At 41.6% G+C, this 13,642-nt stretch overlaps 1 protein-coding gene across 5 annotated transcripts in view; it reads right to left on the minus strand.

Moving 5' to 3' along the window:
• SLC26A8 (solute carrier family 26 member 8) overlaps positions 1-13,642 on the minus strand; it is a 66,420-nt gene that overhangs the window by 39,035 nt on the left and 13,743 nt on the right. For 3 of the 5 annotated variants that reach the window (XM_084967885.1, XM_084967882.1, XM_003356617.5), the window contains 3 exons: positions 8,723-8,862; positions 3,434-3,550; positions 1,529-1,710 (listed from right to left, as the gene is read on the minus strand). Coding sequence is in view for 4 of the 5 variants with exons in the window: in XM_084967882.1 (XP_084824008.1) it covers positions 1,529-1,710; positions 3,434-3,550; positions 8,723-8,862 (439 nt within the window). In the remaining variant the exon portion in view is untranslated. The remainder of the gene's footprint in view (positions 1-1,528; positions 1,711-3,433; positions 3,551-8,722; positions 8,863-13,642) is intronic. The other 2 variants (XM_084967884.1, XM_084967883.1) reach the window with 1 other exon arrangement.

The raw sequence follows: 13,642 nt of genomic DNA on the forward strand, positions 1-13,642 counted from the left end.
TGGCTACAGCTCCGATTAGACCCCTAGCCTGGGAACCTCCATATGCCGCAGGAGCGGCCCAAGAAATGGCAAAAAAAAAAAAAAAAAAAAAAAAAAAAAAAAAAAAAAGAATAATACTCAACATGCTGTGTTTTGTATGGATTATATTACATAATATATGTAAAAAAACCCACTTAGCCAAGTCTGAAAATAGCGACAGATGCAAATATATATCATTCATTCCTCATGCCATTCCTTCCTTCCACCTTGTAAACGGCAAATATCTATATCTGACCTTCGAACTCTTTCTTGCCCAGCTGTGATGTGCAATCAGAATCTGTGTTAACAGGAGTTCCTGTTGTGGCCCAGCAGGGTTAAGAACCTGACATAGGGTCTGTGAGGATGTGAGTTCGATCCCTGGCCTTGCTCCCAGGGTTGCCCTGAGCTGCAGTGTAGATCATAGATGGGGCTCGGATGGAGTGTTGCCACGGCTGTGGTGTAGGCTGGAAGCTGCATCTCCAATTTGACCCCTAGCCCAGGAACTTCCACATGCCCCAGCTCACAGCAACACTGGATCCTTAACCCACTGAGCAAGGCCAGGGATCGAACCCGCATCCTCACGGACACTAGCCGGGTTTTTTAACCACTGAGCCACGACAGGAACTCCCCAGACTTCTTTTTTTAATTTAAACTTTTTATTTTAAATAACTGCGGGCTGACATGCTGCTGTAAAACATGATACACAGAGATCTGGTGTGGCCAGTTTCCCCCTATGGTAACATCTCACACAACTATAGTACAATGCCACAACCAGGATTTTAACACTGATACAGCCTATGGCATATCAGACTTCCTGGGCTAGGGGTCAAATTGGAGCTGCAGCTGCTGGCCTACACCACAGCCACAGCAACACCAGATTGGAGCCGCTTCTGTGACCTATGCCGCAGATTACAGCAATGCTGGATACTTAATCTACTGAGTGAGACCAAGGATCGAACCTGCATCCTCATGGATACTAGTCAGGTTCTTAACTGGCTGAGCCACAACGGGAACTCCCAAAGTAATTTTTCATATTTTATACAGTTTTTATATTTTATAAGTCAATGATATCACTGTCCTTTAGCAGTGGGCCTGTCCTTGCAGAAAAAGGATTCCAGGTCTGACTCTAATCCTCACTAGCCAGAAATGCAACATGCAAGCCCATGAGTGCTATTCTTGTTGAAACAATATTAAAAAAATTTTTTTAAACATGAAATCATGAGTAGAACTCTAGGTTATAGTCTGTGGGATCCTTCTTTAGCCTCAGAGTAGAAGGGATTAATGAGAATGTTCAGTATCTCGTCCTAAACCACTGATAGTGGATTTCCGAGGAGGAGAAGCTTTGTCACCCAGGAGATGGCCTATCCACACATCCCAAAAGTTTTTGAAAAACAAATCCCCAAAGTTCCAGATATATCACAATGGGTAACAGGAACAATTAAAGGAAGGGGTCCATTTGTAGCCCCTTTACTTATTTTCCTCTTCAGGGGTTCAGAGACTCGGGTCCTACCTGAATAATCCCAGTCAGAAAAGTTGTGGATGCCACCACACTCAGGGACCTGTTATATTTCTCAAAGAAGGAGATGTCAGAAAAGTCATCTTTGATGAAAGTTCCCAGTATGAGGCGGCCACTGTTGAATGGGTACATCCTCAGGACATTGATGGCCAGAGCACTCACAAGGAAGAAGGAACCTAGGAAAGAAAACGTTTAGGCAAAGGGTGAGGTTTTAAGTCCAGGGAAACTGACAGATACTGACCAAAGCAAGGTATGGTCTGATGTTTTACCCCTGATCTGACAAACTTGTCTTCTTTGAAAGTGGCCATTGAGAAGTAAGAAAGAGCAGGGCTCCACAAACTGTAACCACCTTACAAAATTTAGATTTTGGTGGTCTAGGCATTAATCTCTTTGCGTCATGGGCACATGGAAGGGGATTAAAGAGAAATTGGCTGGAAATGTATATCAGTCTCAGCCACTGTACCTGCTCTTAGAAAGGGTGAAAAATAAAAAATAAAATAAAAAAAGAAATGGTGAAAAATGAGATGGTGGTGAGAGGATCAGAAAACAAAGCTAATCAAAAATAAGAAGAAAGGAGTTCCTGTTGTGGCACAGCAGAAATGAATCTGACTAGTATCCATGAGGATGTGGGTTTGATCTCTGGCCTTGCTCAGTGAGTCAAGGAGCCAGTGTTGCCATGAGCTGTAGGTTGCAGATGTGACTCTGATTCCGAGTTGCTGTGGCTGTGGCATGAGCCGGCAGCTGTAGCTCCAATCTGACCCCTCGCCTGGGAACCTGTATATGCCGTGGATGTGGCCCTTAAAAAAGCAAATAAATAAATAAAATATGAAGAAAAATAATACCTAACACATATGAAGAACTTAACAGGTGCAAAATGACACTGAGCTAAACCTGTGTCAAACATAATTTCACTTATTTTTCATACTGACATACTCACACGTGGGAGGCAAAGCCAATCCTACCTTTAAATTACCTTACAGAAACAAAACCCTAATAGACCTCTATAATCAGGATTTGGAAATGATTGTAATGTGCTCTGGGAACTTGGAAATAGAATAAATAGCTCTCTTAGTGTTCAAATATAAATCAACGCATGACAGATTTTAGTAAAGATAGGCAATATTGTCTTTTAAAAAAAAAGGCACAGGAGCGCTCCACAGAATGGGATGGCAACTGGACACACGGAATATACAGACTTATCTGGAGAAATACTACGCCAGTCAGAACAACAGCGCTGGTTGCTTGGTCAGCGGTGCCGTGCAGAAGCTCAGGAAGGCACTGAACTGAGAGAATGGGACCCCAGGGCATTCTGTGTTGTGGCTTCTACACGGTTTCACCTCAGGGAGAGGACTGAGCTGTTTATATGACTTTCAGCCGGTCTGGTCCCTGTAAGTCTTTTCTTTTTTAATTATAAATTAGTAGATGGACTTTTGACTCAGGGAAGAAAAGTGCTTATGCTGTGAATGTGAGTGCTTTGGTTACTAAGACAGCATTTTCTCAATGGAAATGAATAATCTGACATGATTATTATAAAGCAGGCCCTTGGAGTTTGGTTATTATGGGTATAGCTGAAAGGTGGATCCATTCTAGGAGTTTTGGCAAAATCATTTCTGGGCCTTGCAGATTGAGAATAGTCAGATTCCAGGGTGCAGTAATTTCACCAAGGAAAGTACCTCTTGCCTTTTCATTCCTTTGGGAAACAGCTTGCTGGCCTGTTTGGTGGTGACATTAATAATGGCATAGACAAATTGTTCATTTTCTAAAATCTGAACACTAAACCTATGGATAGAATATCCATCTTCTGCCTCCTTTCTTTCTATCTTGGAGCTTGAATTTGGACTCCTTAGCAATAAGTAAACAATTGAGAACCATTTCCTGTGATTCCAGCACTGAACTCACCAATGGACATTTGATGGCAGGATCCAAAAATTACATAAATTACTGAAGAACAGAAAGCTGAATAAGAAACATTGAGAGGAGGAACCAGTTGCCTTGCCAGCAAACTAAACGTCAGGCCTGAAAAGCAAGATGATTTAAATGAGCAAAGGTAGCCTGGCTTTTAAAAGTCACCTTAGGTAAAAACTGTAAAGAATATTTAAAATAAATATATATGATCCATATAGGAGTTCCCAATGCGGCTCAGTGGGTTGTGAACCCAACTGGTATCTGTGAGGATGTGGGTTTGATGCCTGGCCCCACTCAGTGGGTTAAGGATCCAGCATTGCCATGAACTGTGGTGTAGGTTGCAGACGTGGCTCAGATCTGTTGTTGCTGTAGCTGTGACGTAGGCTGGCAGCTACAGCTCCTATTCAGCCCCGGGTCTGGGAACTTCCATATGCTGCAGCCCTAAAAAGACAAAGAAAAAAAAAAAAGCAACAAAAAATAAACTGTGACCTAAACTTCACCCATTTTATAAAGATTAACTCAAAATGGATTAATTCTAAATGTAAAACATAAAACTATAAGACCCGTAGAAGAACACACAGGAGAAAATCTTTGTGACCTGAGGGTTAAATGAAGAGTTCTTATATGGTACAGGAAAATCACAATCCATAAAAGGAAAAAAGTTGATAAACTGGACTTCATCAAAATTAAAACCTTTTACTCTGCCAAAGACACTGTCAAGAGAATGAAAAGATGAGCTACTGACTGAGAAAAAATATTTGCAAATCACATATCTGATAAAGGACTTGTACCCAGATATATAAAGAATTCTTAAAAATTAACAATAAGAGGAGTTCCCTTGTAGCCTAATGGTTAAGGACCTGACATTACCACTGCTGTGGCTTGGGTCACTGCTGTGGCTCAGGTTTGATCCCTGGTCCTAGGAACTTTCACATGCTTCAGGCGTGCCCCCCACCCCCCAGAAAAATTAATAACAACAAGAGAAAAAAAAATCCAATTAAAAAATGGGCAAAAAACTTGAACAGGAACTTTGCCAAAGGGGATCTGAGGATAGCAAATAAGAACATGAAAAGATGTTCAACTCCATTAGCCTTGAGGGAAATGCAAATTAAAAACACAATGAGATACAACTCCATATCTCTTAGAATGGCTAAAATAAAAGACACTAAAAACTACACCTCCTCAAAGTTAAAAATTTTGCTCTGGAAATATTCTGTGAAGAGGATAAAAGGCAGGCTACAGACCATGAGAACATATTTGCCAAACACAAAAGACAAAGGACCACTATCCAGAAATATAAATAACTCTCAAAACTCAAAAGTAAAAATGTAAACAACCCAATAGGATATGAGCAAAAGATAAGAATTATTTCATTAAAATATATTAATGGAAAAAATAAAAATCATTATTTAAAAAAAAGTAAAAAAAAAAAGTATAGATGGAGGAGTTCCCGCTATGACTCAGTATGTTAAGAATCTGAGTTCCCATCATGGCTCAGCAGTTACTGAATCTAACATCCATGAGGACACAGGTTCAATCCCTGGCCTTGCTCAGTGGGTTAAGGATCTGGTGTTGCTGTGGGCTGTGGTGTAGGCTGGCAGCTGCAGCTCTGATTCCACTCCTAGCTTGGGAACCTCCATATGCCACAAGTACGGCCCTAAAAAGCAAAAAGCAAAAAGCAAAAAAAAAAAAAAAAGAAAAAGACTCTGACTGCAAGACACATGTACCCGTAGACACGGAAACAACCTAAATGTCCATTGACAGCTGAATGGATTAAGAAGATGTGCTACATATACACAATGGAATACTACTCAGCCATAAAAAAGAACAAAATCGTGCCATTTGTAGCAACATGGATGGAACTAGAGACTCTAAAACTAAGTGAAATAAGTCAGAAAGAGAATGACAAATACCATATGATATCACTTAAACCTGGAATCTAATATATGACACAAATGAACCTTTCCACAGAAAAGAAAATCATGGACTTAGAGAACAGACTTGTGGTTGCTAAGGGGGAGGGGGTGGGAGTGGGATGGACTGGGAATTTCAGGTTAATAGATGCACAAACTATTGCCTTTGGAACGGATAAGCAATGAGATCCTGCTGTATAGCACTGGAAACTATATCTAGTTCCACTTATGATGGAGCATGATAGAGGATAATGTGAGAAAAAGAATGTATATATCTATGTGTGCTGTACAGTAGAAAATTGACAGGACGCTGTAAACCAGCTATAATGGAAAAAATAAAAGTCACTTAAAATTTTAAAAAACTTAAAAAAAAGAATCCAAGTGCAGCAGCTCGGATTGTTGCAGAGCCATGGGTTCAACCCCTGGCTTGGTGCAGTGAGTTAAAGGAGCCACTGTGGCCAAAGTTGTGGTGTAAGTCACAGCTGCAGCTCAGAAAATAGCTTGGCAGTTTCTAAAAAAACTAAACGTGCCACTACTATATAATCCAACAGCTGCACTCTTGGACATTTATTCCAGAGAAATGAAGAGCTATGTTCATTACCTACAAACTCTTTTTCTTTTCTTTCTTTCTTTTTTTTTTTTTGCCACACCCACAGCATATGAAAGTTCCCAGGCCACGAATCAAACCCACACAACAGCAGTGACAAGGCTGGATCCTTAACCTGCTGTGCCACAAGAGAACGCCACAGATGTTTCATGATAGCTGTATTTGTAATAGCCAAAAGCTACAGATGATCCAGATGTCTTTCAAGGGCGAACGTTTAAACAAACTGTGGTATAGCCATACCACGTACTACTACTCAGAAATAAAAAGGAATAAACTATTGGTATACACAACAACCTAGATAAATCTCCAGAGAATTACAGTGAGTGAAAAAAGCCAATACCAAAGGGTATTTCTGTAACTTTCTTGAAATGACAACATTATAGAAATGAAGAACAGATTAGTGACTGTGGGGTATGAAGAGGGGGATGAGGCAGGGAGCAGGGGGCCGTGACCATAAAGGGCGAGATGAGGGAGGCTCGTGGTGGTAGAAATGGTCTGTATCTCAACTGCATCAATGTTAACGTCCTGGATGTGAGGCTGGGCTGTAGTTTTGTAAGATGTTACCACTGAGGAAAGTTGGTAAAGGATACAAGGGATCTCCCTGTGGTTTCTTACAAATTCACATGATTCTATAATTATCTCAAAACAGAAGGTTTAATTTAAAAATACTGACAATATCAAGTGCTGACAAGAGTGGAGAGGAACTTGAATTCTCATACATTGTTAGTGGGAATGTAAAATGGGAGGGTACAGCCACTCTGCAAAAACAGCTTGGGAGTTTCTTATATAGGGTAAACATATACTTCTCATAGGACCGATGATACCAACTTCTGGTTATTTACCTTAGAGAAATGAAAACTATGTCCACACAAGAACCTATACTTGAATGATAACAGCAACCTTATTTGTGAAGGCACAAAACTGGAAACAAAATGCCTATCAATAAGTGAATGGATAAGCAAACTGTGTTATAGCCATACAATGGAATAATGCGATAAAAAGGAATAAACTATTTTAAAAAATTTTGGGGGGCTGTGCCAGCAGCATGTGGCAGTTCCTGGGTCAAGGGACTGAACCTGCGCCTCAGCAGTGACAATGCCGGATCCTTAACCCGCTGCACTACAGGGGAACTCCAAGGAGTAAACATCGATGCGTATATGTTCACATTCATTTCAAAGACATAATGCTGAATTCAAGAAGCCACCCTTCAGAAGTTACATACTATATGACACCATTTATATGACATTCGCCAAAAGACAGAACCATGGTGACTGAGAACAGATCAGTGGTTGCCAGCGGTTAGAGGTGAGCAGAGGATGTGACTAAATAGTGATGGCACAAGAGTTCTGGGGCTGATGAAACCATTACACAGCTTGATCGCGGTGGTGGTTATACAAATCTACACACATGTGTTTAAATGCATAGAACTATATGAAAGAAGTCCATTTTACTGTATGATAATTAATTTCTTAAAGGGGATCCCTTTTTTCCAACTAACATCCCTAAGCCAGACACGAATTTCAGCTGCCATTTGCTCCTTTGGTTGGCTTCATTTGTGCTTTATACAACCTGTTCAGCCACAAGTTGCAACTCTCCTTGGTTGGCCCTAGAAGAATAGTGAATTAGAGGTGTTTAAAGACTATGCAGGGAATTGTGAACTACTCTGAGTAAAGGATGAATACAAAATCTTTTATCTTCTGATAAATTTGATCTCAGGTTAACTTTCTAGCTCTATTTCTTTGGAAACCTGAGAATGGTGGAATGTCAGCTGGGTTACCAGCCAAAAGGAATTATGGTAAAATGAGCCTCCATTAGTATCCTCTATCTGCACCAAAGGGACTGTGAATGAAAGATAAATATCCTGGGGGAAGCCCTAGCTTGGAGCTTCTCAGAGCACAATGACTCTTGTAACGGGGCTGTGGGACCCCTGGACCCAACAGTTATAGGAATTACAAGAGATGCTGGCTCCTATTTGGGAAATGAGGCTTCTAAAGCCCAGAGAGCTCCCACCTGTCTGTGCTATCTTGCTGTCTTACACTTGAACTGCCACTTGGAAGAACAGACAGTAGCCTCTGAACTGCTGTGTGTGTGACTTGCTGGAGGGATACTAGCGTGCTGTGTTTCCAAAGCTTCAACTTTTTCTTTCCCTTCCTTCTTTCCTTCCTTCTTCCCTTCCTCCCTTCCTTCTTCCCTTCCTTCTTTTTGTCTTTTTAGAGCCACACTTGTGGTATATGGAAATTCCCAGGCTAGGGGTCAAATCGGAGCCACAGCTTATACCACAGCCACAGCAATGCAGGATGCAAGCTGCATTGGTGACCTATGCCGCAGCTTGTGGCAACACCAGATCTTTAACCCACCGAGCAGGGCCAGGGATCCACCCCACATCCTCATGGATACTAGCTAGGTTCTTAACCCACTGAGCCACAATGAGAACTCCAAGCTTCACCTTTCTAAGTAAAACTCATGCCAAGTGGGGTCTATTGCAGTCATGTGATTACGTAAGTGACTAGTTAAGCAAAAGAAAAATAACCATGAGTGGGCATTACAAAACTCTCGAATATATTCAGGGGTCTAAACTGAGACTTTTGGAACCACCCTAGAAGAGTTAGAAATTTGGCAGAGAAGGAAACAAACGGTAACGATGTGAATGGAATTCACATTTTTTTCCCCTTTCATCTAAGCATAAGTAGTTTGTTTACTCTGGGCAAGTGGACTAGGTCTGGTGTCTTGTCTGAGGGTGAAAAGCCTTCATATCTAACTTACCTTGGGGAATTTGCACAAGGCCAACATTTATACCAGCAAGTAAGTCTCCAAGAAGCCAATCCTTGAATCGATACAAACACATCCACTCTAGGAAGGGAAATACTGTAAGCATGCATCTTCGGAACTTGTGCCATGAGCAGCTGTAAGAAAGGACAGAGACTTGATTTGGTTCTCCAAAGAAAAAGCCCACATAGCCAGGAAAAGGCACAGTGCATATTTTTTCCCATGCCACGGAGTTTCTTGTCAGCACTATTGACATTTAGACATGTTAGACTGGAAAGTCTATTGTGGGGCTGTCCTATGCATTGCAGATATTTTATCAGCATCTCTGGTTTCTACCTGCTAGGTGCCAGTAGCAGCCCCCCCGCCACCAGCTGTGACAACCAAAAATGTCCCCAGACATTCCCAAATGTTCTCTGGGGGAGACTACCACCTCTGGCTGAGAACCAGTACCATAAACATGACAAAAACTCAGACCTGTAAGTCCAGCATACAAATCAGGTCTGTGTTTTTTACAGAATGTTTGAAAAGAATTCAACCCACCAAAATTTTCCAGTAGCAAAATGGACAGTTACTACATCCTCTTGGTAAGGACAGGTTTTTGAGATGTGATATTGGTGGAGGGCAGGAAGTTAACACATATCATTCCTGTATACTAACATTTTTACCAAGCATTAACTCTATATGGCTTTGACCTGTTATGCGTAGAAATTTATAGAAAATATAGAATATGGAATTCCATGCTTAAGGAGTTATCCACGTAAAGAAAAGGCAATAAAATAAGGCTTTATTGTCCTTTAACTCAGTGGATAACAACCAGAAGCAATTTTGTTCCCCAAAGGACATGTGGCAATGTCTGGAGAAATTTTTGATTGTCATGACTGGCATCTGGTGGGTAGAAGCCAGAGATGTCACTAGACATCCTACAATGCACAGGACAGCTCTCCACAAGAAATGATTTTATGGTCCACAATGCCAACAGCACTGAGATTGAGAAAACCTATTTTAAATCTTTAGATCATCCAGGAGTTCCCGTCGTGGCACAGTGGTTAACGAATACGACTAGGAACCACGAGGTTGCAGGTTCGGTCCCTGCCCTTGCTCAGTGGGTTAACGATCCAGCGTTACCATGAGCTGTGGTTTAGGTTGCAGACGCGGCTCGGATCCCGCGTTGCTGTGGCTCTGGCCTAGGCTGGTGGCTATAGCTCCGATTAGACCCCTAGCCTGGGAACCTCCATATGCCACGGGAGCGGCCCAAGAAATGGCAAAAAGTAAAAAAAAAAAAAAAAAAAAAAATCTTTAGATCATCCAAAACCTCAGAATCTTTGTAAACCAATCAATCAATCAGTAAATCAATCCATCATCAGTGAAACTAATTTGGTTTTAAATTGTTTTTTGCTATTCACATCCCAGGATGGGCTGCAAACAAAGAGTGTGGAGATATTTCATGGATGAACTGTAGTTGAATGATAGGGATTTGACTAGAGCAACAAATATAACTTCAGTGTTTGTAAAGCTAAAATGTGTGCTCAGAAAAGAAGTAATTTCAGGAATTCCTGTTGTGGCTCAGCAAATTAAGAATACAACGTAGTCATCATGAGGATGCAGATTTGATCCCTGGCCCTGCTCTGTGGGTTAAGGATCTAGTGTTGCCACAGCTGTGGTGTAGGCCTGTGGCTGCAGCCCCAATTCGACCCCTAGTTTGGAACTTCCATATGCTGTAGGTGCGGCCTTAAAAAAAAAAAAAGGTATTACTCAGCCATTAAAATGAATGAAATATCAGCATTTTTAGCAACATGGATGGACCTAGAAATTATCATGCTAAGTGAAGTCAGCCATACAATGAGACACCAACATCAAATGCTTTCACTGACATGTGGAATCTGAAAAAAGGACAGACTAAACTTTGCAGAACAGATGCTGACTCACGGACACTGAAAAACTTATGGTCTCCGGAGGAGAGTTTGTGGGGTGCGGGGATGTGCTTGGGTTAGGGGATGGAAATCCTGTGAAATTGGATTGTTATGATCATTATACAATTATGGATGTGATAAATTCATCTGAGTAATAAAAAAATAAAGTAAAAAAAAAAAGGTAATTTCAGTTTGACACTCACAATGATGAGCATTACTATCCCTAAAGTAATTAAGACCAGATAACTGCAAATGTCTTTGCCAAGGTCACAGTAATAAGTGTGGGCAGACTGGGACTAGAAACCAGTTCTCCTGATTTTTGGTTCAGTGTTCCATCCACCCTATTACCGCCATAATTCCTATTAACAGCTGTCAACTTCGGCTCAGAAGCCAGTAGCAAGACCATGGGCTTGGAAAGAACACTGAATTGCTATTTTTTAGGAGAGCCCCTGGGTGGTAGACAGGCGTAGGGTTTGTGCTGTCTGCAGTTGTGGCCCTCCATGGGGACAGCAGAGCATGGCACCGGGACAATTTGTCCCCGAATGTGGTCCAGTGTCCCTTCCTCTCCATGTGCCACTTGGTGGAAGACCAGCCACCCTAGGGAGAGTCATCAGTACTCAACAGGAGGGCAATAAATAAATAAATAAATAAAATGGACATGGAATAATGAGGATCTGAGACTGCAGGGAATTAAAGAAGGAGTTAGAAGAACAGAAATTGAAGCTGGTAGAGGAAGAGTATGAGCACTTTGACATGAATCTGGACTTTCATTAAGGCATCTTGAAAGTGAGGAATGTAAGAGCTGCTGTGGAAGCATAGGGGAGATTTTTGAAAAGAAAGAGTATTTGCAGTTGCTAACTAAAAGGGAGAAAATGAAGAAAGAAATGAGGGTTTCCATAGAAAGGAAGAGGTGAAGGTAAAAGATTATGATTTTTCATTTTTAACTGTTTCTAGGTGCTTTACAAATACTCTCTAAATCCTCACAGTCACTTTATAAAATAGATGCTTTTTTGTTTGTTTGTTTGTTTTTGCTTTTTAGGCCCGCACCCGTGGCATATAGAGGTTCCCAGGCTAGGGGTCACATCGGAGAACTGCAGCTGCTGGCTACACCACAGCCATAGCAATGCCAGATCCTTAACCCACTGAGCAAGGTCAGGGGTTGAACCTGCGTCCTCATGGGCGCGAGTCAGATTTGTTAACCGTTGAGCCACGACGGGAACTCCTACTAAAGTACATGCATTTATCATCCCCATTTTATAGATTAGGAAACTGAGCCTCAGTAGAGCTGGATAGCTTACCTGAGGTCATACAGTTGGGAAGGAGCAGAAACGGTATTCAAAATCAGGCAGTCTGGGAGTTCCCATTGTGGCTCAATGGTTAACGAATCTGACTAGGAACTATGAGGTTTCGGGTTTGATCCCTGGCCTTGCTCAGTGGGTTAAGGATGCAGTGTTGCTGTGAGCTGTGATATAGGTTGCAGATGTGGCTTGGATCCCGCAATGCTGTGGCTGTGGTGTAGGCTGGTGGCTACAGCTCCAATTAGACCCCTAGCCTGGGAAACTCCATATGCCGCGGGAGCGGCCCTAGAAAAGGCAAAAAGACAAAAAAAAAAAAAAAAAAAAATCAGGCAATCTGGCTTCTGGGTCTTGCTCTTAACTACCAGTGCTGCCCTTCAGGTTAAAATTCAGAAGTGGATGTAACTGATATGTTCTGGAAGTAGGGAATCAGAACTGCTCTATAAGCCCATGGGAGGCAGCACTGGTCAGATTTAAGTGTCTAAGGATACGGCAGTTGGAGGGGAGTGAGGCTGGAATTTCTTGGTAGCACCTGTTTATAATGAGGTGTAAATCAGGAAAAGATGATCCTTTGGTTGAGACAAAGCCAGTGCAGCCCCCAAATGCCCTCTTTGACACGTGATCTCTAACTCAACCTAAAGCAGAAAAAAATGAGAGTTGCGATAAAGGTTGGGGGAGGGACATCCAACACCATAACTTGCAAAAGGCAGGATATGGACAAAGGAAAAGGCTCTTGAGAGGAAGGTCTGCAGGAGGGCTGGGTGGAGGCCTTCCTCACTTGTCACTCAACACATGCCAACTGTAGGTGATAAATCAAGGGATAAGAGGGACCCATAAACCCAGAGTGTGAGTGAGGACAGTTTGAGTAATTAGGGGTAACATCATAAAGTAAGTCACAAAGGGTTTTTAACCTGAGGTCTATGGATGACCAAGGGGTCTCTAGATAGAGTTCATGGGAATTCTATGGGAAAAATTATATCTTTATTTCCACTAATCTCCTAACTGAAAGTTAGCATTTCCTTCAGTTATGAATGTTGACGACAAACCACAGCAGTATCAGCAGAACTTGACTTTGTCACCAATAGAAATCACAAATATTTTCACATTACATTAAAACTGTGGCAGATATCTTAAAATACATGTATATTCATCAATACTTAGAAACGATGGCAGTTATTATACCCACAATTATTAAATATCAGAAATTGGGGATTTTTCATATTTTGATAAATATATTTCAATATAACTGGTTTCCTTTATAATACTATGTATTTCATGCCTTCTAAAATATTCTGAGAGTTCCCGTTGTGGCTCAGCGGTTAATGAACCCGACTAGCATCCATGAGGATTCAGGTTCGATCCCTGGCCTTGCTCAGCGGGTTAAGGATCTGGCATTGCCGTGAGCTGTGGTGTAGGTCACAGATGCGGCTCAGATCCCACTTGCTGTGGCTGTGGCATAAGCCAGTGGCTATAGCTCTGAGTGGACCCCTAGCCTGGGAACCTCCATATGCTGCAGGTGCAGCCCTAAGAGACTAAATAAATAAATAAATAAAATATTCTGGCCAAGAACATTCAATGGGGAAAGAACAAACTCTTCAACAAATAGTGCTGGGAAAAATGGGATAACCACATGGAAAAATATGAAGTTGGACTCCTGCTTCACACCATATACAAAATTAACTCAGAATGGATCAAGGATCTAAATTTAAGGG

The sequence above is a fragment of the Sus scrofa genome, chromosome 7 (assembly GCF_054392235.1).
Source record: "Sus scrofa isolate SSC_HxYL_T2T_F1_AM1 chromosome 7, Sscrofa_HxYL_maternal_Yorkshire_Landrace_v2.0, whole genome shotgun sequence".
NCBI classification, from domain to species: domain Eukaryota; kingdom Metazoa; phylum Chordata; class Mammalia; order Artiodactyla; family Suidae; genus Sus; species Sus scrofa.